The 27,969-nt window shown below is 38.3% G+C and overlaps 1 protein-coding gene, 1 non-coding gene and 1 pseudogene across 2 annotated transcripts; 2 read left to right on the top strand and 1 right to left on the bottom strand.

Moving 5' to 3' along the window:
- Nucleotides 1-7,746: 7,746 nt before the first annotated feature.
- On the bottom strand, nt 7,747-12,940 carry LOC114098187 (ubiquitin-like domain-containing CTD phosphatase 1 pseudogene; annotated as a pseudogene).
- On the top strand, nt 12,690-25,704 carry Eif4g2 (eukaryotic translation initiation factor 4 gamma 2). Its single transcript, XM_071616962.1, has 25 exons — nt 12,690-12,739; nt 14,121-14,227; nt 14,356-14,704; nt 14,942-15,546; nt 16,259-16,385; nt 16,676-16,741; nt 17,266-17,406; nt 18,024-18,126; nt 18,702-18,833; nt 18,914-18,980; nt 19,162-19,313; nt 19,812-19,922; nt 20,085-20,168; nt 20,256-20,354; nt 20,573-20,714; nt 20,807-20,967; nt 21,303-21,416; nt 22,011-22,136; nt 22,239-22,343; nt 22,437-22,652; nt 22,738-22,996; nt 23,285-23,489; nt 23,634-23,845; nt 23,938-24,059; nt 24,873-25,704. The coding sequence occupies exons 1-25, from the start codon at nt 12,690-12,692 to the stop codon at nt 24,936-24,938; spliced, it is 3,921 nt and encodes a 1,306-aa protein (XP_071473063.1). The 3' UTR covers nt 24,939-25,704.
- LOC114098289 (small nucleolar RNA SNORD97) lies at nt 21,470-21,612 on the top strand. Its single transcript, XR_003583723.1, has one exon. It is a non-coding gene; the product is annotated as a small nucleolar RNA SNORD97 (small nucleolar RNA).
- Nucleotides 25,705-27,969: the final 2,265 nt, after the last annotated feature.

Here is a 27,969-nt window from a genome sequence, read left to right on the forward strand (position 1 = left end):
GTCTTTAATCTATTTTCAATTAATTTTTATATCTAGTATAAGATAGTGATCTAATTTCATTCTTCTGATGTATATATCCACTTTTCCCAACACCATTTATTGAAAAGACTGTCCTTTTCCTATTTTGTGTTCTTGGTATCTTTGTTGAAAGTCAGTGCCTATAGACGTGTGAATTTATTTTTGTGCTCTCTGTCCAGTGGTCCAAGTATCTATTTTGTTTTGTTTTATATTTGTTTGTTTTGCCAGTAAAATGCTGTTTTGGTTACTATACCTTTGAAGTTGGATAGTGTGATACCACCACTATATTCTTTTTGTTCAACATTGCTTTGATTGAGCAGGGTCTTTTGTGGTTCCATGTGAATCTTAGAATTTTTTTCCTATTTCTGTGAAGAATGTTCTTGGTATTATCATCATAGGGATTACATTGAATCTGTAGATTGCTTTGGGTAAGTGCAGATATTTTAACAGTATTCATTTCTCCAATCCATGAACATGGGATATCTTTCCTTTTCTATGTCTTATTCAATTTCTTTCATTAAATTTCTTAAATTTCATTAAAATTCAATTTCTTTCATTAAAACATTTCATTAATGTTTTATACTTTTCAATGTACTAATCTTTCATCTCCTTAGTTAACTTTCATTCTTTAGTGTTTTTTCTGTATTTCTTGTAAATGGGATTGTTTCCTTGATTTTTTTTTTCAAATAGGTTGCTGTTAGTATATAGAAACACTAATGATTTTTATATGTTGATTTTGTATCCTGCAATTTTACTGAATTGTAGCAGGTTGGGTTTTTATTTTGGGAGTGTTTGTTGTTGTTGTTGTGTGTGTATGTGTTTGAATGCCTTTTCTTTCTCTTGCTTAATTGTTCTGGCTAGGACTTCCAGCACTATATTGAATAGAAGTGGTGAGTGTGGCATTGTTTTGTTCCAAATCTTAGAGGAAAAGATTTCATCTTTTCCATGTTTAGTATGGTGATTTCTCTGGGTTTTTCATGTATGGACTTAATATTGTGCTGAAGAATGTTGTTTCTATACTTAACTTGCTGAGGGCTTTTATCATAAAAAGATGTTGTATTTTGTCAAATGCTTATTTCTGTTGAACTGATCATATCTATTAGTGTGATGTATTACATTTATTGATTTGTGTATGTTCAAACATCCTTGCATCCCTAGTATAAATCCCACCTGATTATAAATTTAGTTTCCTGGTATTTTGCTGAGAATTTTTTTTAATCTATTTGCCTTTATTTTTTTCCTTTTTCTTTTGTTTTTTATTCCTTTTCTTTTTATACTGTCCTTTTCTGGCTTTAGTATCAGAGTAATGCTGACCTCATGAGTTTGAATGCATTCTCTCCTCTTCAATGTTTTGGAAGAGTTGAAGCATTGATATTAGTTCTTTAAGTGTTTGACAGAATTCAGCAGTGAAGTCATCATGCTCAGGGCTTTTGTTTGATGGGAAAGTTTTTATTACTGATACAATTCCCTTACTCGTTGCTCTGTTGAGATTTTCTATTTTTTCATAATTCAATATTGTAGGTTGTATATGTCAAGAAATTTATCCATTTCTTCTAGGCGTCCAATTGTTGGCACATACCTGTCCATATTCATCTCTTATGATCTAATCAGTATAAATATATGAATATTATTTATGCCAGTGATATTGAGCCCAGTTGTATATTCTATTAATTTGTATTTCTTTTGTATTAGGGGCTTTTATTTGGTTGGATTTTGTTGTTGTTGTTGTTGTTTTGTTTTTGGTGGTGGTGCCGAGAATTGAACCCAGGGCCTTGTACATGCTATGCAAGCACTACCAACTGAGCTATATCCTCACCCACCCACCCCCACCGTATTAGTTTTAATGTCTCTTTTTTTCATTTCTGATTTTATTTAAAGTCTTTCTTTTTTTTCTCAATCTACCCAAAGGCTTGTCAAATGTTTATCTTTACAAAAATCATTTCATTTCATTGACCTTTTTCCTATTGGTTTTCTATCTACTCCATTTATTTCTGCTAACTTGGTATTCTGTTAAGAGATAAAAAGTCAAGCAAAGCCAGGTAGAGTGGTGCATGCCTATAATCCCAGCAATTCAGGAGACTGAAGCAGGAGGATCACAAGTTCAAGGCCTCAGCAATTTAGTGAAACCCTGTCTCAAAAATAAAAACGACTTGGAATGTGGCTCAGTGGCAAAGTGCCCTTGATTCAATCCCCGGTAAGCAAGCAACCAAGAAAGAAAATCAGCCAGTAAAGGAAAAGCCACTGGAATCAAAATTTTTGAATAGATATGGATGTGCCAGGTGCAGTGGCACACTCCTGTAATCCCAGCAATTTGGTATTGCAGGAAATTTGGGAGGTTGAGGCAGGAGAATCAAAAGTTCAATCAAGGCCAGTCTTGGCAATATAGCTAGATCCTGTCTCTAAATAAAAATAAAAAAGGGCTGGGAGTGTAGCTCAGTGATAGTCCCCTTAGTAAAATTCCCAGTTGCTACCCCCCCCCCAAAAAAAAAGATGTAGATATATGTTTATCCAGACCTCAGTTTCCTCGTCTGTAAAATGGATATAAGGATATTTCTTTTGAGCTGTGAGTGTAGCGCAGTGATAGAGCACATGCTTAGCATGTGAGGTTTTGGGTTCAATCTCTAGCACCCTGAAAAAAATTTTTAACTTCTATACAGAAGTGTTCTTAAAAATGTAAATGAGCACTTTACATTTACATATATTTACATTTACATATATTTTTTATCATTTACATATATAACCTGCTTTTTAAAACTTTTAAAAATTTGTTCTTTATATATATATAACAAATGCATTTTGACCTATTTTACATACATGCAGTATAACTTCCCATTCTTGGGTTGTACATGATGTGGAGTTACATTGGTCATGTATTCATATATGAACATAGGAAAGTTATGTCCGATTCATTCTACTGCCATTCCGATTCCTATTCACCCTCTCTTCCCTTCTTTCCCTTTTGTAATCCAATGAACTTCTGTTCTTTCCTACCACCCTCTTATTGTGTGTTAGCATCCGCATATCAGAAAGAACATTCAGCCCTTGGTTTTTTGGGATTGGCTTATGTCACTCAGCATGATAGTCTCCAGTTCCATCCATTTACCAGAAAATGCCATAATTTCATTCTTCTTTATGGCTGAGTAATATTACATTGTGTATATATACCACATTTTCTTTATCCATTCGTCTATTAAAGGGCACTTAGATTGGTTCTATAGCTTAGCTATTGTGAATTGAGCTGCCATAAACATTGATGTGGCTGCATCACTATAGTATGCTCATTTTAAATCCTTTGGATATTGATGTGTGGGTTAACTGGATCAAATGGTGATTCCATTCCAAGTTTTCTGAGGAATCTCCATACTGCTTTCCATAGTGGTTGCACCAGTTTGCAGTCTCACCAGCAATGTATAAATATACCTTTCCCCCCCACACACATCCTTGCCAACATATAATCTGCTCTTAACATGTATTTTCTGCCCTCTAAAGCATGCCAAAATACTTGGTTTATTGCATGTATATCTATCTCTCTATTGCAGTTTAATAACAATAATTTGCATTTTCTAGAGAATGATTCATCAGCTACATTGTTTTACCACATTTTGGTCATACTTGGATATAAGATGTATTATAAATAGGCATTATCACTAATAAAATTTATAAAGTACTATATAGTTTGCAAATGATTTTCTTTTTTTTTTTTAATTGTAGGTGGACACAAAACCTTTGTTTTATTTATTCATTTTTATATGGTGCTGAGGATGGAACCCAGTACCTCACCCATGCTAGACATATGCTCTACCACTGAGCTACAGCCTCAACCCCTCTTTTTTTAATAAATGAGAATGGATTCAATATTACCCCTATAATAACATTCTCAATAACTTGTATTCATATATGTTTTATTTCTTTGTGGGAAAAAAAGGAATACTAGGAATTACACATAACTTGAAGCATATTGTCATCTAAGTTGTTGCAATAATCTTGGCCACCTTTTAGCAGTATTTCTTTTCTAAACTATCTCTAACTTTAGTTTTCCTAAGTGAAATAAATTATGATTACAGTAAACTGGAAACATCTGTTGTTCTCCTCTACTTAACACTTTCAGTTTACAAGTCTAATATTTGAGTGTGTTGATGAAGTCTATTGACATCACCTCAGTCGTGCTACTATTTATACATTTAAGAATTTTAAAAAAATTTACTAGGGCTGGTAATATAGCTTATGGTGGAATACTTGGCTAGCATGTGAAAATTTCCAGCACTACAAAAAAAAAAAATTAAATACTATGTTTGACTTATAAAAATATTAGCAGGCAGGGGTATTGTCTATTAATTCTTTTGGTCTAACAACATGCATCATAAGTAAGGGGATCAGAGGCCATGGATTGCCTGGTATACTCCTGATTTTTGCCTGCTGTACCATTGTAATTAATAATAACCCCCTTTTTCAATCTCCAAGTATAATGTACTCACTGCTATTTATCAATGTATTACACATAGCATGTATTAGGAGTTCAGTATTTGTTAATGAATAAATGATAGTCCATATCCAAAGAGATAATCCCATTAAATATAGTTCAAAGAATATAGTTCTTCATTAAAATACTATGAGCATTTTGGTGAACTAAATGAGGAATCCCAAGAAAGATATGTTCATGTTCTAATCCCCTGGAACCTTATATGGCAAAAGATGTGATTAAATTAAAAACTTAAAAGAGTTTATCCTGGATTATCTGAGTGCAATCACATGTATCTTTATAAGACAGAGGAGGTTTTGTGATACACAACACACACACACAGAGAAGGCACTGTGAAGACAGAGTAGAGAGATATGACCACAAGCTAAGGAACAACAGCCAACAGCCACCAGAAGTTGGAAAAGACAAGAAATTAATTCTCTTTAGAGCCTCCACTGGTAATATGGCTTGCTAACACCCTTTATTTGCGGTTTAGGGCCCCTAAGAATGTGAGAAAATAAATTTATGTTGTTTTCATTCACCCATTTTGTGGCAATTTTTTATGGCAGCCAGAGGAAGCTAATACAAGCTTTTTATACATTGCTTACAAAAGTAAAAAAATAAAAGAATATCCTCATGGTTACTTATGTTGTTGTAGAGGAGAATTTTGTGCACTTGGGAAAGTATGAGATTCTTCCACACATTAACTAAATAAAATTGGAAAAATTACTTAAATTTCAATTTCTTGTATCTGTAAAATGGGAGACCTGATACATCTCTGCTTAGCCCAAAGTGGTTTTGTATTGAAACTAAATTGCAAGAATGTATATTTCATACTCAACAAATATTTATTGATGCCTACTATGTACCAGGATCTATTCTAAGTTTTTAATCTCTTGTTTTCCAATACATTGTCTACCAATGTATTTGTGTGTTTGTGTGTGTGTGTGTGTGTGTGTGCATGCATCTTTTAAAACAGACACCAAACGACAGTCATGGTTCCTGATGTCATTGAGCTTACATTCTAATGCAATGAGCAGGCAATACACAATAAAAAAATTCAAAACATTATTTCAGATAATAATAAGGACTTTGAAAAAATTAAATGAGGTAACCTAATAAAGTGCTTGGGAAAGAGAGCAATTTTACACAGAGTGATCAGGAAAGGATTTTCTAAAAATAGCTATTCAGCCAGGCATGGTGGCACATGCCTATAATCCCAGCAGCTCACAAGTTCAAAGTCAGCTTCAGCAATGGCTAAGCACTAAGCAACTCAGTGAGACCTTGTCTCTAAATAAAATACAAAATAGGTCTGGGAATATGCCTCAGTGGTCAGGTGCCCCTGAGCTCAATCCCTGGTACCACCCCCCCCCCCCCCCCCGCCGAAAATGGCTATTCAAGTTAAAACCAATTTAGTGGGGAAAGCCATCTAAAAAACTGGGATAAGAGGCTGAGTGCGGTGGTGCACGCCTGTAAATCCCATCAGCTTAACAGGCAGAGGCAAGGAGGATCATGAGTTCAAAGCCAGCCTCAGCAATTTAGCAAGGCACTAAGCAACTCAGTGAGACCCTGTCTCTAATAAAATACAAAATAGGGTTAGGGATGTGCCTCAGTGGTTAAATGCCCCTGAGTTCAATCCCAGTACCCCCAACAAAAAAAGAAAAAAAAAACTGGGATAAGAGCTTTTAAACAGTGGAACTTGAAAAACTAACCATAATTTTTGCATGTTTGAGGAATGGAAAGCTTTTCATGAGTTTGAAAAAATAGAAAAAGGTCCAGTATGACTAAATTATAGAGATAAAGGGAAACAATGCAAGAGATGAAGTCAGATATTCAAGGGTCAGATCATGTAAGGTCATGTAAGCCATAATAAGGAGTTTTGATTTTATTGTGAATATAATGTATATCCATGATTAGAGGGTTGTATGCATGAAACTGGCATTATCTCATTTACAGTCTTAAAAGATGACTAGATTCTGAGTAGAGAATGTATTAGAAAGCAAAAAATGAAACTGAGGGACCAGCTCAAAGAGACTGTTACAGTAATATAGGCTAGATATAATGGTGGTTAGATTAAGGTGACAGCCATGTAGATCAAGCAAAGTGGATCAAGTTTAGATATATTTTGGAGACAAACTTCTGATGGATGGGATATAGAAGATGAAATAGAAAAATTACGACCAATTCAAAGATTTTTGGTCTTAGCAACTGGCAGATGATGAACAATAGGAGAATAACATTTTTTTTTTGTACTGGGTATTGAACCTAGGGGCACTTAACCACTGAGCCATATCCTCAGCCCTTTTATATATTTTGCTTAATATATATATTGCTGAGTTGCTTCGGGCTTCACTAAGTTGCTAAGGCTGGCTCTGAACTCACAATCCTCCTGCCTCAGCTTTCCAAGCTGCTGGGATTACAGGCATATGTCACTGCACCCGATGGAGAATGACTATTCTGAACATGTTAGATTTGGAATACCTAATAGATATCCAAGAGAAATTTTTAGTGGACATTTCAGTACATGTGATATACATTTAGAGCTTCCATGATAGGGAAGTGTGGATTAGGGATGAAGATATAAATTTGCAAATAATCATCATAACACTGATATTTAAAATCACAGAATAGATAAATTACTTTTGGAGAAAGTACCCAGAGGAAACAGAAGGTCCAGAATAAATCCTTGGGGTACTTCAATATTTGGACATCAAACAAGGCAGAAAACAGAACAAAGACTGAGCTAAACTGTTGAAAGAGCCAATGAGATAGGAAAAAATCCTAAAGAAAAATGAATCAATAAAATGTCAGCAAGATAATATTCACTTCTGTATGTGTAAATAAATCTATTGGTAATACAGATTTATTTACATATACAGAAGTGAATATTATCTTGTACCACCAGCACAAGAACCTTATAATTTTGGAAGGAAGATAAATATAAGCCTCATAAAAACAATAGAGTATATTGCCCTCTAACTGGTCTTCCTATCTCCAAGTTTGCCTTTAATTTACTCCATACAAGCCACAGGTTAATTTCCCCCAAAAAACAGTACTCGTGTCAATGAAAAGTTATTGGCTTTAAACAAAAATGATCATAGTTCTCATATGTTCAAGAATTTTCTTTGCCTATGTAGTCAATTATCATCTCATTCTGGTGCTAAACAAAGGATGGCCACAGCCTCATCTCCTGTTAAGCCATTTATGAAATCTTTTTTTTTTTTTTAAGAAAAGATATTTATTTTTTTAAGAAAAGATATTTATACCACTGAAATAGTCCCATAAGAACAATATACACCATGTTTATTTAAAAGGATCAATTCCTTCCAAATACAAGAACTGTATTAAAGCAATACTGTCAACACGAAACAATGGTCACATTACATATCTGCAGGCTTAAGCATTGCAAATGATATATTTTTTAATCTTATGGCTAGATATTTTCACTGAAACACAGTGTTAGCACTTAGACAAGATAGAGCTGGAACAGAACAAAAACATTTTGTTCATGCTTTTTAGAGCTAATTGGTGGGTAATATATCCCATTTTAAAGTTTATTGCCTTAAACTGCTTTTATGACAATGGTTCAGGCACAAGTGCTCCTACTTAGCCACAAAAAGAAACACTCTTGCCCCTTAATTTTATTATTCAGTCTTACGTTTTCTATTTCTCATACGAGGACATGTCTGTATCACAACTGATGTTCTCCAGTTTTTACTTAAAGAACACTGACACACACACAGGCCAAAGTGAGACAGCTCAGAATTTAGAGCTGTAACTAGTGAAATACAGAAGAAAAATTTTGTGACAAAAGAATAAAAATTCCTGGTAATTTTAATCATAACAAACTAGGTTCTATTTTTTTTTTTTTTTTTTTTTTTGGTCATTAAGGGAAAAGCCCTAGTTTCAAGATGGGTCTGGCCTTAGATTTAGGCAATCGATAACACAATGAAGTTAAAACACAAGACATAACCTGTTCCCCAAGTCACAAAATGACACTGTTGAGTAAGTTTTTCTTCACTTGTCTTTGTCTTCCTTTTTTTCCTTTTTTTTTTTTTTTTTTTTTTGGTGGAAAACATCTCAGTAATCAATGCTGGAGAAAATATTTTTCAAACAGCATATTCATATGAGGGGAGAAAGAATTTTTTTAGCCTATTGCTATGATCTTCAAAAAATATAAAATTAAATTTACAAAAAACTGGAAGACCAAAGGATAAGCAGTCTGGTATTTGCTTCAGTGTCCAGCACTATCATAATGATTTCTAGCATAAAAGCAAAAAGTTCATGGATCTCAAGTATCTTCAATAACTGCCAGTATAACTTGTAACTACTGTCCTTGCTTCTTGGAGAGATACCTTTCCCAATATTTGTGATTTAGCTCCAAAAAGTCATCGAATTTTGCTATTTCCTTGAGGTACTGAGTTAATTTTAGAAGTTCTTTGTCCTTATCTCAATTTAGGTGTGCTTTCATAAAAGGCCTTATCTTTAGTCCATTTTGTGGATTCATTAGAAAATTTCTTCCTATGTCATCAAACATAATGGTGTTCTTTTTGCTGTAAAACTCGGAAAACTTTCCCCATATAACACCAAGAGGCTTTACATCTATTAATCCTCTTCTTGGAGTATGCACCGTTATCATAGCAGCACTGTCCAACATGAAGGTAATCTTGTAATTTGCATTTGTGCTCACGCCCAGCTCTTTCATTTTAGCTTCAATCCACTTCATATTTGTTGCAGACCAAATAACAATGTCATAATCTTCATATGCAGATGTTAGAAATTCATGAAGATATGGCCTCATTAATTCTACACCAGTCTCTGCACAAGACCTATGGTCAAATAATGTATAATCAACATCTAGTACCAAAAGCTTTTTTCCTTCTCTGGGAGGATTTAATATTTCCACTTTGTATTCTTTCACTCTGCGAGAAATTTTCAGTAGGTTTTCTTCCCTATTTTCTACTTCAACGACTTCATCTTCAATATCAAAGTCATTGACAACATCATCATTGTCAGGGGGTGGACCTAAGACATCTTCCAAGCTCTCCTCACGAGTTCCCATCATCATGATTTTAGTATTTGGTTTCAGTTTGAGAGCTCCAAGCTTAACATCATTTTCTGCAGGTTTGCCTTTAACTTTGAGTCCAAGTAACTTTTGGCGTTCTGGCAGCACTCCTGTAAGTGTCTTGAGAAACTGTTTGAGTTCTAGCACAGTATCATCTTCTGAAAGTGTGGTCACTGAATATTCCTGTTCACCCCATTTTACAATGATAGGGAGAGCCATTCTTGAAGCATATGAGGCAGTGAGCTTTCCTTTGGGAAAAAATAGCTGGAGCGCGGCGGACCCTGCTGCAGAGGACGCTGACACCGTCCACCAAAGCCATTTATGAAATCTTATAGCATTTTTTTCTTGGTTGTCCCATTTATCATTGATTTCACCCATTCCTTCTCTTGTTTGTAACTAGTGTATTTATTTTGTCTTTGTCTAAATTGTGAGCTCCTTGAAAACAGGTTACATCTAAGCTCCTTGCTTAGCCACTAGTATAGTAACTAAATGTATTTATTTTTCTTCCAAATGGGCAAAGACCAATAAATTTTAATCATATAATATTTAACACTGGTGTTAAAATGGAGCAAAGTTTGAGTATCATAAAATTAGATTAGGGTTAACTGTGGGAATGAAGGAGAGATGAAGTAGTCTGAAGCCAGATTACAAAGGGCCTTTTATACCAAACTAAGGAATTCAGATGCTATTCAGTTAGGGGAGAGCTAATGAAAAATTTTTAAAATATTTTATAGATGTTGATGTACCTTCATTTTTTTATTTATATGTGGTGCTGAGGATTGAACCCAGTGCCTCACACATGCTAGGTGTACCACTAAGCCACAACCTCAGCCCCGAGCTAATGAAATTTTAACACTAATATCTGTGTCAGGAATGAATCAGTAGAAGGAATAAATGAGAGTAGCCTCAAATTGCAAGCAATAGGACATTAGTAGGAATGAATTTTTAGGGGTAGCCATACCAATCTAACAGGCTCCCCAAAAGAAGATTGGGTGTCTGGGAGTGGTGAAAAATAAGACCAATGAAAGAGGAACAGAATATGAAGGACTTGAAAGCCAAGTAAAAGCATATGACTTGAGATCCCTGGTTTCTAATGCCTGTTTCCCTCCTTGGGAAACACCCCTTTTCTTTTCTGGAATGCAGTTTCCTTTTCCTAAGGTTTTCTTCAACAATAATGTTAATTTTCTATAATGCTCTGACCTGATATAGAGATTCTCAACCCTTGACTGCACATTAGAAATTCAGCAGATTAGACAAAGGGGAATGAAAAGAAGGAAGGGGGGTTGGGAATAGGAAAGACAATAGAATGAATCAGACATAACTTTCCTATGTTCATACATGAATATATGGCCAGTGAAACTCCACATTATGTACAACCACAAGAATGGGATCCTAATTAGAATAAGTTAGACTGTATGTTTGTACAATATGTCAAAATACACTCTACTGTCATGTATACCTAAAAAGAAAAAAAGAAAGAAAGAAATACATGGAGACCTTTAAATACTATTGATTTCTAGATTATGGATTTCAGATATTCGTACTTGTCTGAACTTGATTGTCTGACCTTAGATGCAGTCCCCAAGTGATTCTACTGTACAGCCAAGGTTGAGTTCAACAGATGTAGAAAACAGTGAAGCATCAAGATTATTAAATATAGTAATGATATGTTGGGAGGGAATGTTTTAGGGAAGACTAACATGAGTATACAGACTAGAGGGAAAAGACTGGAGCAAGCAAACAAGGATTTTTCAATAATTCAGGAAAAAAACTTCTAAGGCCTGGATAAGCATGCATGCAATAACACTATAGGGAAGAAGATGAGTGAAAGAAACATTTAGAGAAAAGAAAAGTAATACCAGAACTCAATAGTAGATTGAATATTAAACCTGATCAAAAGGAAAGAGAAAATATAAAGTCAAATTTCTAGCATAATACATTGTGAAACAGCTGGTTACTCATGATTATTGACAATATGATAACCAACATTAACTACTATGTCAGGGTCTTCTCTGTGTGCTTTATCTCATTTAATCTTTACAACTCTATAGATACCATCATCATTACCATTTTATAAATTCAAAAACTGAAGACAAGAAAGCAATTAAAGAAGTTGCTCAACGTTACACAGCAAGTTGTAGAGAAGATATTCCACCTCAGTGGGTCTGACTCCTTTTCCTTAAAATAGGAAGATGATCCGCTACATATTGAATCTGGTGAATTTGAACAAGCAACTAAGAAAAAGCAAAGTGGCTACAAAGAAGTCCAGACAAGAACATAAATGACTGAATCAAGTTAGATTTGACTATAGAAAATAATCTTTTTCTTCAATGATAGGGATCAAACCCAGGGCCTCCTCACATATGCAAGGCAAATGCTCTACCACTGAGCTACATACCCAGCTCCAAGAGGAAAACATACAAGAGGCTCCTATCCTGCTATACTGTTGCCCTGTGTGAATTTCAGGCCCATTATTGCCACTTCTTAAAGACTTTTTCTGAAAAGATGGAAATCTGGATTCATATATACAATCTCCTAATACTTAAATGTCAATTAATTCAAGCGTCAACACTACTGGGTTGTGAGCGCAATAGCGCTCATCTGTAATACCAGTGGCTGGTGTGGCTGAAGCAGGAGGATAGTAAGTTGAAAGCCAACCTCAGTAACTCAGAAAGACCCGGTCTCTAAACAAAACAATAAAAAGGGATGGGGATGTGACTTACTGGTTCAAACTGGTTTTGTACTGGGTTCAATCCCCAGTACAAAAACAAAAAACACTAATGTGGCCCAAACTAAATATGGCTGCAGATTTGCCTCTCTGATCAATAAGCTGTTAGAAATTCAGTATTGGATTTAGATTGGAAGATGTATGATTAGGGAATCCTTCAGCACAGAGGATAGAAATGCTGTAGAAGTAGTATGCACTGGAATAACTACCAGCATATAACATTTGTTAAAACAATGCAAAAATATATGTTAACAAGACAGGACTCTTTCATGGTTTTTTTTTTTTTTTTTTAGCCTTATAGAAAGCTGACAAAATAGAAGTGTAAAACTAGCAGTTGGAAGTATGTTTAGTTCAGTTTTCTATGAACTAAATTTTTAAATTCCAGACAATGACTTGAATTTTCAGGTATCCAACATGTGATGGAAACATTTGAAATTGTGAAAATATTTTTATCCCCACTGATTGAAAGGTAAATAAAAAATTGTGTTTTATCTACATTTTTACTTTTTCTTTGCTACTTTGGGTTACTCCTTCCCAGTCCAGTTTCTCACAAACACTCATATTTTAAAAGCCTATAGCAGAGGGATTTACTAGTAGCAAACATTAAAGATTAAGTAAAATCTTTTTCATTTTTAATCATTCAGTTTCAAGTTCCTTAATTATTAGAACATTCAGGTTTTAGGGCTAAGTAACTACTCACTTTGATGTCTAGGTTACTATAGTGTTTCTGAAGCCCATTCTCACTATCAGATAAATGTATTCATTATCAGACATGAGGAATGTAAACCAGTTGTGTAAAAATACACATATGAAAGTATTTTTTGCAACTGCAAAATCCTACAAAAAAGTATAAACAAATATTATTCTGGTATTATTTTGAAGCTAGAAGTATCCTGAAATTATAACATGAAACCTTTTGTATTTGAAACAAAATTTGCATCTTTCCCAAAAATGTTTCCTTTTTTTTTTAACACACAACTAAGTTTATGAATAAAAATGCTTTTTTCTGGTTCTTAAAAATAAAGTGAAATTGATTTAATAGCAATAATTATAGTAACAATAAGGTGGGGAATTTTTCCTATTCCATAGCAAAAATCTAAAAATGCAGAATTGTGTCAAAAACCTTCAGAACCACACCACTCCCTTCTATTATCAGATTTAAATGTTCAGGATAGTGCAACTGTTATGAAAACGGTATTCAGGACTAGGTACTTGGAACACCTAGAGCTGTTTTGACATGTCAAACCTAAGTTTGGGTCTTTGAAAATCCTGCCCTCCATTGGACACTAAGTCATTCACGATAACACACAGTTTTTCTTTTGATTACATTGTATCAAGAACTGTGCTCAAAATGGAGAAGGGGACATTTCTGTTGTTAAAATATATAGAAACATGACTCCATTTTTGTAAAGCTAAAATGTCGCAAACGGTGGAACACTTACCCTCTCCTTTAATATATTACCTGAGAAATATAGTTCAACCTGCCAGCTTTGAAAAGCCTAACCCTGTGTCTTAACGTGGACTTTATATAAAATGGAAATAAAACTGCTAACAGTTTTCACTGTGCTTTAAAGAAAAAAACAAAAACCAAGAGTGAGCAATTTAAAACCCTCCAAGCGCCCCGCGCTCTACCAACACTTCTTCAGAACAAGTCTGGCATATTCTGAGCATTCCTCGGTGACCGGTGGCCGGACGTTCCTTTGCGGAAAGCTGTTTCTAACCAGAGGTACCAGGACAATAAGCCCCTTCCTTTCATCTCTTTCTCATTCACTTTGTAGACGGCAGGCCAATAAAGAGCTTAATGTTTTCTTTCCGCACTGGGGCTTTTCGCTTTCGTCTCCTCTCCTCAGCCCTATCCCCGGATCCCCCACCCCTAAGCCTGCCGAAACCGAGGACCTGAAGACAGGTAGCGATTCCCCGCGCGGCGCCCCGGGGGCGCCAGGCCTCAACGCTGCAGGCTGGTCCCAGGACGCCTGGCCCGCGCTGGTCAATCTCAGCTCCCTAGGGGCGCCAGGGAAATCAGTGCTCAGACACGCCACGGACAGGGGTTGGGTGAGGTAGGAAAATCGTGCGTTTTCTTCCCAGGTTGCAGCAGCAAAAACGAGGAGGGAAAAGAATCGTGTACAACTCGAGCTCGGGATCCGGATTCTGGGAACAAAGAGCCTATGCAGGAAGACGAGGCAACCACACCAACGCACTCAAAAGGGCTCTCCAGCTTTTACGCAAGCGGCCCGCAACTCAACAACGCTCGGCTCCCCTTACGCCACTGGCTTGGTCCCAGAGCCTTCGCGAATAAGGCTTTGCGCACTGCGGCGGGGCTGCGCCGCAACCGAGCTTGGCCCTCTGGCTCCTCCCCGCCGCCCTGCGCGGATTGGTGGCAGATGGCAGCAAGGCTGCTGATTGGGTGGCGAAGGAGCCATTCGGGGCGGCTCTGGTGGGTTCGGCTGCCCCAGAGTGATAAGTTCGGCTTCTGACACGCCTCAGCGCCAGCAGCGAGTCGGAGCTCTATGGAGGTGGCGGCTGGTACCGGGTGGTGGCTGCAGCAGGGACTCCTTTGAGCTGAGAGTTTCAAGCCGTCCCCGACTCCTTCCTCCCCCTTCCCTCCCCCTTTTTTGTTTTCCGTTCCCCTTCCCCCTCCCTTCCCCGTCCCCGACGACCGGATCCTGAGGAGGCAGCAGCTGGTGGCAGCTGCTGAGTTCTCGGTGAAGGTGAGTGGAGTCGCCGCCGCCGAGCGGAGCGCTCTAAAATGGCCGCCGTCCCCGGCCGCTTCTTCTCGAGTGGTACAAAATGGCGGCCGCAGGCGGAACCGGGCGGGGCGACCCTATTTTAGTGTTTCCTCTGTACTTGGGGCACCTGGAAATTCCTGGCTTTTGCTCTCCTTTGCCGTTTCTGATGGAGTAGAAGAAAAACTGCAGCTTGACTACGCTTCGTGTCGGGTGTTGGCAGGGTGCGCCGACGTAGGCCAGGCGGGCCGAGGCACGGTGTGCTTGGGCGGCGGGCGAGCGTGGCGCGGGCGCCGGCGCGCGCCGTGGCGGGAGGGCGATGGGCCGCGGGAAGGGCCCAGCCGTTGGCGGGGGACCAGCGACGCGCAGGAGTCCCGGAGCCCGGCCTCCCGGCGGGGCGAAGTTAAGCGGGGCCTGTCGGCCGGCTGCCCTTCGTGGGGGGAGGCAGAGGGTGAGGGCTTGGGCCCCTTTGTCGGCCCGCGGAGGCAATGGCGAGGCGGCTGTCAGTCCCGGGGGATTTATGGGTGGGAGGGGGCCTACCCAGAGGCGGCGGGTGGGCCGGAGGCCGCCTTCCTGCCCCGAGAACAAAGAGCCGGGCGCTGAGCCGGCGGGGGCGGCCTCCGCCGCTGCTCCCGCCGAGGGACCCACGGCCTCGCGAGGCGCCTGTCGGTAGCACTTACCTAACTCCAGCTGGGGTCGGAGGAATCCGCTGCCCTATTGTTCCCAGTAAGGGAAAACGGGGCGGAGGTTTTGCTGCCATGTTGTGGCCCTGGTCTTCCGTCTGCCGAGTGCCTGCACGCCTGGGCCGTCGGCGAGTCTTAACACAACATGCCTTCTGCGAGGAGAAGGGACGGGCCGTGAGGAAAGCAGCGGAGCCGCCTTAGGCCTTGTCCAGGCGGTGCGGCTCGCCACCGAGGCAGCACAATTATGAGAGCAGACATTTCCCATCTAGTGCTCTAGGTGTTGATAAGTTATCTTTTAAGTTTTAAAGATAGTAGCATGTGGCTTGGTTTTGAGCAGTTTGAGTTCTTGTGTGTCTTCGAGGGCTGGTCTTGCGTCCTTGAGCAGCCGGCAGTTTCTTAAACAACAAAAAAAAATTCTGCCCATTTGTTTTTTGAGTACGTTCTATTTTTAGTGTTATGAGACCTGCAATGCAGTGAAAGTTAAATCAGCTGCAGTGCCAGGATCTGAAATAATTTATTGAATGAAGGTTTATAGATCTGTGTGTTAGAAATGTCTAATTTTGATGCTCTTTCTCATTCTAGGTTTTTCATTTCTACCATCCCCTCCCTTCCCCACCCTATCCATTAATATTATTCTTTTGAAGATTCTTCGTTGTCAAGCCGCCAAAGTGGAGAGTGCGATTGCAGAAGGGGGTGCTTCTCGTTTCAGGTATGTGTAGATTTCTTTAGGCGGATGGTTTGGAAAAGTGATCACAAAATAAGAAGTCACTACACTAAATAATTCTGACTTAACATGCTACAATTTTTAAAGTCCTTAAGTTTGTTTTTGTTTTTGTTTTATGACAGTTTTCTCAAAGAATAAATGCAATTATTAGTGTTTTCTCAAGGCCCAAGTTCATCTGTGGTGTAATTTCTGAAGTATTTTTTAAAAAATAATCTTTATTCCTTTAGAATGAGACATGATTGGTATAATGAAGAAAAAACTTTTTTTTTAAATAGTGCTTCTTCGGGCGGAGGAGGAAGTAGGGGTGCACCTCAGCACTATCCCAAGACTGCTGGCAACAGGTATGGTAAACATGTAAAAACATCAGCTTAATAGTAGATTAACTCTTGATCATCCCTTAAATAGATCATCTAATGTGAGTTGGGACTCTGAAACTGCTTATTCTTGGGTTATTTTTAATGATGTTATTTTTTGAGATCAGTTATTATTCATGAAGGTGTTTTATATGGAATATGATCACAAGATATTAGTGTTCTCAAGGTGTGGCTCCTGGACCACCTGCATTAACATCATCTGAGAATATATACTGGAAATGAAAATTCTTAGGCACTACCCCAAACCTGCTAAAGCAAAACTGGGAGTGGGCCCAGTAATCTGTTTTATGAAGCCCTGTGAATGATTCTGATATACCATACTATTTGAGAATCAATGATTTCCAGAGTTACTTTGTGGTGGGGCAAGTAGAGAAAGCATAGCATAGATTTTTCTGTTTGGTAGAGTTTCTGATCAGTGTGAGATTTGGTGTGTAACTGGCTGCTGTTTCACATTTTCTTGATTTATGAGTCTCTTTTTTGACGTTAATTAGCGAGTTCCTGGGGAAAACCCCAGGGCAAAACGCTCAGAAATGGATTCCTGCACGAAGCACTAGACGAGATGACAACTCCGCAGCAAACAACTCCGCAAATGAAAAAGAACGACATGATGCAATCTTCAGGAAAGTAAGAGGGTAAGTTTTAAATCTGCTTTCATAAGAAGACGTATAGATTAGCTGTATTTACATAGTGTATATGTTATACTATTCATAAGGTAATGTTCGTGCCCAGAGAGCATATTTTTTTCTAAATGTTTATTTTTTTAGTTGTAGTTGGACACAGTACCTTTATTTTATTTATTTATTTTTATGTGGTGCTGAGGATCGAACCCAGGGCCTCATACGTGCTAGGTGAGCGCTCTACCACTGAGCCACAACCCCAGCCCAAGAATATATTTTAGTGAATGTTAATGTTCACAGTATCCCAAATAGTCTTAAACTGAAGAGAATCACGTCAGTATTTGTACTGTTGGTTCTGGTCAGTTGGTTATAGCCATAAGCCTGTTGTCCTGGCATTTCCATCTTGGCTTAGTGTGTAACCCCATTATAGTAGGGAGTATAACTATCGAAGCTAATGGTCTCTATTTAGTCCCTGATAATGAGAGGCCTTTGTGCTCTTAGTTTTGAAAAAGGTTTGTTGTCAGACAGCTGGGAACCCCCAATTTGACAGATACTGTAGTCTAAATAACAGTGACAAGGAAGAACCTTTATTCTGTTTGCTGATATTTCAAATGTGATTCTTTTTTCCCCAGCATACTCAATAAGCTTACTCCTGAAAAGTTTGACAAGCTATGCCTTGAGCTCCTCAATGTGGGTGTAGAGTCTAAACTCATCCTTAAAGGGGTCATACTGCTGGTAAGTTTTAAATGTTGGAAACTTGGGAAGACAAAAATATTAACCCTAGGTTGTTTTTTTGTTTGTTTTTACCTTTAATCATATCTTAACCCTGAGGTCTGAGTTAGATGGACATGTGTTTCTGAATGCTGATAGTAATAAAAACAGAACTATTAGCTTTGTCATGAGATTTAAGAGTGAAGTTTAAGTTGTTTATACTGTGTTCAAAGGGCTATCAGCAAGCTATTTGTTTTCCTTTTGTAGAAATTAATTGTATGATAGCAACAGATTATTAGTGCCTTTTTCCACACATACACACACCCCAGTACCACCACCCCCCCTTTGAACCTCTGGCCTCCTGTGCTAGGCAAGTGCTCTACCACTGAGCTACATCCCCAGCCTTCCAGTGTCTTTTCCAACTTGGTGGTAGGGGAAGGAATGAGAATACATGAGGTCTTTTTAACAATAAAAGAAGCAAAGAGAAATAAATAATCTGTCGTGAAATTTAAGACTACCCCCAAAAAATGGTCATAAAAGGACTTGTTTGAAAAGCTGCCAGTTGATTTATTTATTTTTATAAATGACTTTCTCTGTAGATTGTGGACAAAGCCCTAGAAGAGCCAAAGTATAGCTCACTGTATGCTCAGCTATGTCTGCGATTGGCAGAAGATGCACCAAACTTTGATGGCCCAGCAGCAGAGGGTCAGCCGGGACAGAAGCAAAGCACAGTATGTGGTGACTTTTATTTGCTTATTTTAAAATTGATTTGAAAGATATCATTAATAAAGCCTGTGCCTTTTATTTTCAGACATTCAGACGCCTCCTAATTTCCAAATTACAAGATGAATTTGAAAACCGAACCAGAAATGTTGATGGTAAGAATTTGTTTATATTTGAGGGCTGGGATGTAACTCAATGTAGAGTGCTTCTTTAGCATAAGCAAGGGTCTGTGTTTGATCCCCTGCACCACACCAAAAAATAATATTTGATACTAATTACGTACAGTATATTTTCAACCTAATTCTAAGTGTTGGCTTTATTCTTTTCCCCCTTTAGTCTATGATAAGCGTGAAAATCCCCTCCTCCCTGAGGAGGAGGAACAGAGAGCCATTGCTAAGATCAAGATGTTGGGGAACATCAAATTCATTGGAGAACTTGGCAAGCTTGATCTTATTCATGAATCTATCCTTCATAAGTGCATCAAAACAGTAAGTATTACTGGGAATTTACACTTAAATTAAGATAATCAATGAGAGCATCTTTGGGAGGAATTGAGTCAATTATAATTGTTTTGTGCCGTCTTAGAAAGTAGACTCAGTGGGGCTATGGCTCAGCAGTGGAGCACTCGCCTAGCATGTGTGAGGCCCTGGGTTTGATCTTCAGCCCCACTTAAAAAGAAATAAGGTGTTGTGTCCAACTACAACTAAAAAACAAGTTAGTGGATGGTTAGTGAAATATTTATTTAGATGGCCAACAAAACTAAATGCTGTAGAACAATATTTAATATGAAAATATGGCATGTGTTTTATAAAGTAGATGTTGAACTGATTGCCCACATCAGAACTGCTTGTTTTGAAGGGATTGCCTTGAAACAAAACTGTACTAGATGCTATAGGAACTATGAATGGATCAGTGCTAAGCGAACTACTACATAACCCAGAATAACTAAAATTTTGTCAACATGGGGCCTTTCATTCTTTTGGTAGCTTTTGGAAAAGAAGAAGAGAGTCCAACTCAAAGATATGGGAGAGGATTTGGAGTGCCTCTGTCAGATAATGAGGACAGTGGGACCCAGATTAGACCATGAACGAGCTAAGGTGTGTACGTTGCTGATGAAAGCAGTATATGTACTTTATTTTTTGACATTAAAGGGGGTTGCCATGGTCATTTACCTTGGTGATACTTTAGGAGTCTTAAAAGCCTAAGACAGTACACATTTATTTTAGTTCTTTCAATTACGTATTTTTCTCTTTTATCAGTCCTTAATGGATCAGTACTTTGCCCGAATGTGCTCCTTGATGTTAAGTAAGGAATTGCCAGCGAGGATTCGTTTCCTGCTGCAGGTAAAACTGGTTTGTTTGAATACGTTGTTAAAGCTGAGTTTTTCTGTTCAGGAATATGAAAATGAAATTTACACTTTTAAATTACAGGATACCGTAGAGTTGCGAGAACACCACTGGGTTCCTCGCAAGGCTTTTCTTGACAATGGACCAAAGACGATCAATCAAATCCGTCAAGATGCAGTAAAAGTAAGATGATATGTGTGTATTTAATCAAGTAGACTTTAAGTATTTTTGTAGTAGCACAGGGACACAAACCCTCTTATTTGAGATTGTCAGTGGGAAGTTCTTACAGAAACATAGCAGTCTAACATTCTATAGGTTTTTCTGTTTTCCCCAATATTAATTTTAGTTTTCAGTAAAATAGTGTTCAAAAATGAAAGTACTTATTCACATCATTTTCAAAGGATCTAGGAGTGTTTATCCCTGCTCCTATGGCTCAAGGGATGAGAAATGACTTCTTTCTGGAGGCACCGTTCATGCCACCCAGGATGAAAATGGATAGGGACCCACTTGGAGGGCTTGCTGATATGTTTGGACAAATGCCAGGTAATTTTTGAACAGAAGTTTGGTTAAACTAAAAAATTAGTCTAAATTTTTTAATAGTAGAGTTTTTAAGAGTTGCCCATGTGTGTTTTAAGGTAGTGGAATTGGTACTGGTCCAGGAGTTATCCAGGATAGATTTTCACCCACCATGGGACGTCATCGTTCAAATCAACTCTTCAATGGCCATGGGGGACACATCATGCCTCCCACACAATCACAGTTTGGAGAGATGGGAGGCAAGTTTATGAAAAGCCAGGTAAGAAGGCATTAGGAAACAAGTGTTAATATTGCAATGTTCAATTTATTTTGCTTCTTTATATAAAGATACAGCTATTTTAGGTGTCCTTTCTAAACTAAATTTACATCCTTGGCAGTTATTTCAAATTGAGTGAAATATTTATTAAGATTAGTAAAGTCACATTACTTTGATAGTTAGGCTAGATTTTTATTCTTCCCTGTTTCATCTTTTACTTTCTCTGGGCAAATTCAATTAAGCTTTCCCTATGGCTTGGCTCATCCCTTTGGTACTTGATTACCATAATTTGTGGACCCCCTTTTTATCTAGACTTTCTTTCTCCCTTTCTGAAATAGGGGCTAAGCCAGCTCTACCATAACCAGAGTCAGGGACTCTTATCACAGCTGCAAGGACAGTCGAAGGATATGCCACCTCGGTTTTCTAAGAAAGGACAGCTTAATGCAGATGAGGTACATTTGCCTATGTTACTTATATATGGTAGTTTGTCGATTCAGAAAATCTATTGCCCGATGATTATAAAAAGACGCGTTATTAAGAGGACTTATGCTGGAGTTCTTTTCTTTTTTTCTCTCTTTTTCTGTCTTTCTTTTTCTTTCTTTGAATGTCCAGCGTCCTATGAGCGAAGATTATGAGATATGAGGGCAAGACTTTGTTAGGGTGAGGAAAATGGTTGTCAGTATGTTGTTCCTCGTTTCCTTTTAAGTAGAGTGATTTAAGAACAAAGCAAGATGTTTTCTGAACTTCATTTAATTTGCTGGGTTTTTATTTTAATAATGCTAGTCCTAAGAGAATTCCAGTGGAAATGTAAGGTTTATGACAATATCTTATTTTTCTGTGGATCAGGTCTTCAATTTTCTTGCCAGAAATTAAATGTATTATGTTAACATTGAATCACTTTTTTTAGTTTGTTTTTAAGAAACATTTCTGCCCTAGATTATATCATGTCTATAGAATTAATTTTAGGATATTAGAGTGTTAAATTTAACGTTAGCCAACTATATGTATTAACTTGGGTGTCTGGTATGGTTTGTTTTTAATTCCAGATTAGCTTGAGGCCTGCTCAGTCATTCTTAATGAATAAAAATCAAGTGCCAAAGCTTCAGCCCCAGATAACCATGATTCCTCCTAGTGCACAACCACCACGCACTCAAACACCACCTCTGGGACAGGTATGAGCCCCATAGTATGACATCATTCTTCCTTTTTAACTTCATGTTTTCTTCCACTAATGTCACATGTTCCTTTTATCTGTCATGTTGCTTATCTTTTAGACACCTCAGCTTGGTCTCAAAACTAATCCACCACTTATCCAGGAAAAGCCTGCCAAGACTAGCAAAAAGCCACCACCGTCAAAGGAAGAACTACTTAAACTAACTGTAAGCATCTAGTGATTCTATAAATAATCTTTAGTTCTTGGGGTATATTTGGAATAGAGAAAACAAACAGTAATTGGATTGTATTCTTTTTAGGAAACTGTTGTAACAGAGTATTTGAACAGTGGAAATGCAAATGAGGCTGTTAATGGTGTAAGAGAAATGAGAGCTCCTAAACACTTTCTTCCTGAGATGTTAAGCAAAGTAATAATCCTGTCACTAGATAGAAGTGATGAAGATAAAGAAAAAGCAAGTTCTTTGATCAGTTTACTCAAACAGGAAGGGATAGCCACAAGTGACAACTTCATGCAGGTAGAATACTTTTCCTGATTGTGTAATAAGAACTCTCCACTCATTGAAAACTGTAACAAACTGACTGTTGTGTGTTCCTTCTAAGGCTTTCCTGAACGTATTGGACCAGTGCCCCAAACTGGAGGTTGACATCCCCTTGGTGAAATCATATTTAGCACAGTTTGCAGCTCGTGCCATCATTTCAGAGCTGGTGAGCATTTCAGAACTAGCTCAACCACTGGAGAGTGGCACCCATTTCCCACTCTTCTTACTTTGTCTTCAGCAATTAGCTAAATTACAAGATCGAGAATGGTTAACAGAACTTTTTCAACAAAGCAAGGTCAATATGCAGAAAATGCTCCCAGGTAAGAGAATGCTGGTTTGTTAATACTAAACCTAGAGGTTCTTGGTAACTTGAGTGGATTTATATGGATCAGACAACTTTACCTTTCCAAGTAATAATAAACATTTCCCTGGATACATCTTAAGATCTTATTTTAAAAGGGGATTATCATATCTTTTTACTTGATCCATGTATTAAGAGTTCATTTTGCGGTTGTGGGGTTGTAGCTCAGTGGTAGAGCACTTTCTAAACAGGCCAGTTGGATAAAGTGAACTGCTACTCAATGATGTGAATTATTTTATCTCTTCAGAAATTGATCAGAATAAGGACCGCATGTTGGAGATTTTGGAAGGAAAGGGACTGAGTTTCTTATTTCCACTTCTCAAATTGGAGAAGGAACTTTTGAAGCAAATAAAGTTGGATCCATCCCCTCAAACCATATATAAATGGATTAAAGATAACATCTCTCCCAAACTTCATGTAGATAAAGGATTTGTGAACATCTTAATGACTAGGTAAGATGAGTGGCCTTCTATAAACAGTAAAATCCATGTTTTATTTGCTAGAGAATAAGTCTGCGAGGCAGGGAGCTAAAAGTTGTCTGTTTCTTGAGCCAAAAAACTCACTTTGTGGTTCTAAAAAGGCTTCTTTTTGTCCAGCTTCTTACAGTATATTTCTAGTGAAGTAAGCCCACCTAGCGACGAAACAGATTCTTCCTCTGCTCCTTCCAAAGAACAGTTAGAGCAGGAAAAACAACTGCTTCTTTCTTTCAAGCCAGTGATGCAGAAATTCCTTCATGATCATGTGGATCTACAGGTCAGTGCCCTGTATGCTCTGCAGGTGCACTGTTACAACAGCAATTTCCCAAAAGGTGAGATGACAGGTGTTAAAGGAATGAGGAGTTCAGGGGCAGTGCATGATGAGATAGCCCACTAAGTGGGGATTTTGGTTTTTTTTTTTTAGGCATGTTACTCCGCTTCTTTGTTCACTTCTATGACATGGAAATTATTGAAGAAGAAGCTTTCCTGGCTTGGAAAGAAGATATAACCCAAGAGTTTCCAGGAAAAGGCAAGGCTTTGTTCCAGGTAAATTTTTAATTTGGTTTGGGGTTTCTTGGTTTTTGTTTTTCCAGTTTCGTTGGTAGTATTTCAATGAGTAGTGTGCTAGCGCGCGTGCGCTCGCTCGCTCGCTCGCTCTCACTCTCTTGTAGCCACACAAAATACCTGTATTTTATTTGTGTTTATGTAATGCCAAGGATTGAACCCAGTTCCTCAAATGTGCAAGGCAAATGCTCTACCAGCTGAGCTACAACCCCAGCCCCCACTAGTTCTCTTTTTTAAACTAAAATACAGGCAAAAGATAGTCCTGAAAGTTTCTTAATTCGCACATATCATTTTGTACTGTTCAAAGCTATTAAAAGTGGGCAGTTAGCAGCATGAAGTAAAGCTAGGAGGTGAAGTTATGCTTAAATCCTAGTGGTTTTATAAGATGTTGAATTAGAGGTGATTGACAACTTTTTGGTATTAAAAGTACTTAAACAATTTTGGTGATTGGAAGTTTATTTTTTAATTTATTCTATCTGTAAGTAAAGAATTTAGTATAAAGGTTCTGGTTTAGTAGTTTTCCAGGGGACCAGCCTTTGGGAAACTCTAACCTTACTCCTAAGGGTTACAGAGTAGCCTCACAGGGATCATCTTGACTAAAAAGATTTCCTGAAATATAAGTGGACAAATGTCATACTAACCTTGAATTAAAACTTAAGGCTGATTTACACAGTACATTTGCAGCTGTTTGCAGTAATCAAAATGTGGTTTAAGACTTTTGCCCTTGGGTAAATGTTTGGTTTTGGTTATGTCTTGAACCTGCTGTTGAATAATAATTACAAATCTAATTTACAGGTGAATCAGTGGCTAACCTGGCTAGAAACTGCTGAAGAAGAAGAATCAGAGGAAGAAGCTGACTAAAGAACCAGCCAAAGCCTTAAATTGTGCAAAACATACTGTTGCTATGATGTAACTGCATTTGACCTAACCACTGCGAAAATTCATTCCGCTGTAATGTTTTCACGATATTTAAAGCAGAAGCACGTCAGTTAGGATTTCCTTCTGCATAAGGTTTTTTTGTAGTGTAATGTCTTAATCATAGTCTACCATCAAATATTTTAGGAGTATCTTTAATGTTTAGATAGTATATTAGCAGCATGCAATAATTACATCATAAGTTCTCAAGCAGAGGCAGTCTATTGCAAGGACCTTCTTTGCTGCCAGTTATCATAGGCTGTTTTAAGTTAGAAAACTGAATAGCAACACTGAATACTGTAGAAATGCACTTTGCTCAGTAATACTTGAGTTGTTGCAATATTTGATTATCCATTTGGTTGTTACAGAAAAATTCTTAACTGTAATTGATGGTTGTTGCCGTAATAGTATATTGCCTGTATTTCTACCTCTAGTAATGGGCTTTATGTGCTAGATTTTAATATCCTTGAGCCTGGGCAAGTGCACAAGTCTTTTTAAAAGAAACATGGTTTACTTGCACAAAACTGATCAGTTTTGAGAGATCGTTAATGCCCTTGAAGTGGTTTTTGTGGGTGTGAAACAAATGGTGAGAATTTGAATTGGTCCCTCTTATTATAGTATTGAAATTAAGTCTACTTAATTTATCAAGTCATGTTCATGCCCTGATTTTATATACTTGTATCTATCAATAAACATTGTGATACTTGATGTACTTTTATGTGACTTTCAGTAGCACCTGCAGCTTTGTGGGGAATTGTTAGCTTTTGAGGGTTAGAAGATGCATCTCAGTTTGAAGATTTAGGAACTTTTAAACGCAATCTACTTTTTTTTATGATAGGACACAAAATGAGTAATTTTTCAGGTCAGTTTATTAGAATTATATAGAACTATCAACAGTTTCTATAATCAAAGACCATAAGTCTCATGAATTTAGAAGAATGTTGCTATCTATGCATAGCAACCAAAACTGATATCTTCTCATCAGGCTGAAGTAGGTTGATAATCTGTTCTCAGGAAGATTTCACATCCCCTCTTGAAAAATCCATTGTCCCAGTAAAATTATCTGGCATCTTTATTCAACTAAATGTTCATCATGGGGGTTAAGATGTATTTTTCAGAAACTCCTTAAGGATTTACCCATGCTCCCAAGCCTTGGAAGATTTTTCACAATCCTGGGCCTAATGTTAAAACTTGGGCAGGGACACTTCTGCCACCTGAGAAGAATAACCTGGTCTTGGTTTACAGAAACCTTCAAGGCAGGCAGTAGTACATCATGCTAATGGGCACTGTTGAAAGAGGCCCCACCTACTAGAAAGGGGTGATAGGTAAAGCCAATATTTTTGTGTTCCGTTGGGATCAGAAAGGCTAACCCTTTGTGGGAATGGTCATCACTAAAATTCTAACAATTTATAGCTTTTGGTGGCTATCAGAGCAAAAATGGTAGGTGAACACAACCTACTTTAGATTTCAGAAGACTTGAAGGGTGTTCCGATAAAATTGTGTTATTCTTAGCCATCTGCTCAGTGTTACATGCCAAGGGTGAAAATTGATTAACTCAGCAAAGGTAGCACGTGGTTAGGGGTAATGGGTTGGCCACTGGGTTCATTTTATAGCCATAAATAATCCAATTTGGCCAGGGACTAGCATATACAGAGACTTAGAAATCTTGTTCCAAATTTCTGATGTTGTATTCACTTCCTTTTCTCCCAATCTCAAACCTCAATACCCTTTGTACCTCTACTCTCAAGGTCACCAGTAACTCAAATGTTCTGCAGTAGATTTTTGATCATCCCACTCATTCCCACCACTACATCCCTTTTATAGCATAAATGCCCCACTGTTAAAGTGTGACAGCCTCTTACAAGGCTCAGGATTTTGTACCAAATTCTTGATTGGGAAGAAAAAAAAAACAGGACAACTAAGTAAGTAGAAAGTAAGTTTACTGGAACCCAAGTAACCAAAATGGAGCCTAGAGAACCAGGCTTAAATATGAATAGCAACTAAGGGAAGGAAGTTAGGCAGCCCAAGCCACAGAAATTGGGGCAGATTTTTAACTAGCCCATTAGTCCTTGCAGCTTCCCTTACAAGTATCTTGAATGAATTCTCCCGGAGACAGAAGCCCCAGTGTCAGAACCCCAGGCAGAAGCTCATAGTTGCTAGTGGACTGTGTTAGTGTCATGCCTCCACCCTTCACTACCTTGGCTTCCTGTAGCAGAGCCAGAATATGGCTTTTGGGGTCCCTGTTAAATAGGTGTTGACTTCCTCCAAGGCTTACAGTGTGGGAGAAAAACTTTGGAAGAAATTTGGGTGGGTAGTAATTAGAACTGCCCATTCTCAGGCCCCTCTGTACTCCACTGCCTGATACCCCTGCTCTCAGCTTTCTCCTGTCTCCGGAGAGGACCATCTCCCTTCCACTGTCCACCAAAAGAGCATTTTCCATCCACAGTTTTGAATGAGAGGACACACTTCAAAATCTGTGGGAGGGGGCAGCAGGGGCCAGCTGTGATTCTCAGCTGTCCAGTGAGGCCAGGAGAGAGACCAGGATTTACAAACGTCCCTACTCACCTCACTGGCTTTAGAAGCAATCTTCCAAGGAAAAACAACCAAAGAGATGCCCAAGCATGGAGTGGATTGGTAGAAACAGAACACAGAGCTACATGGGCTACTTAGACCAAGACCCTGTCCTCCCCACCCCACATCTGGTTTAGGAGGATAGGCAGGAGCCCCATGACCCTGAAGAGACCTGACTCCTGTGCCCTCTGCTTTGTAGCCTTGCCGGGTGAGAGACCACTTGGCAGGTGAGATTCAAGGTTCTCGTCCTATACATCCCAAAGGAAAGCAAGACCCAGACCTAGCGAATACAGTCGCCAAGAAAGGGGAGTGAGAATTTTGCTCTCAGCTTGGTTCCCCTTCAACTATGGAAGATGCCTGATGTGCCTGATGAGCAGTGAATCCTTAAAGGAGAATAAACTTATTG

The sequence above is a fragment of the Marmota flaviventris genome, chromosome 9 (genome assembly GCF_047511675.1).
Source record: "Marmota flaviventris isolate mMarFla1 chromosome 9, mMarFla1.hap1, whole genome shotgun sequence".
Classification (NCBI taxonomy): Eukaryota; Metazoa; Chordata; class Mammalia; order Rodentia; family Sciuridae; genus Marmota; species Marmota flaviventris.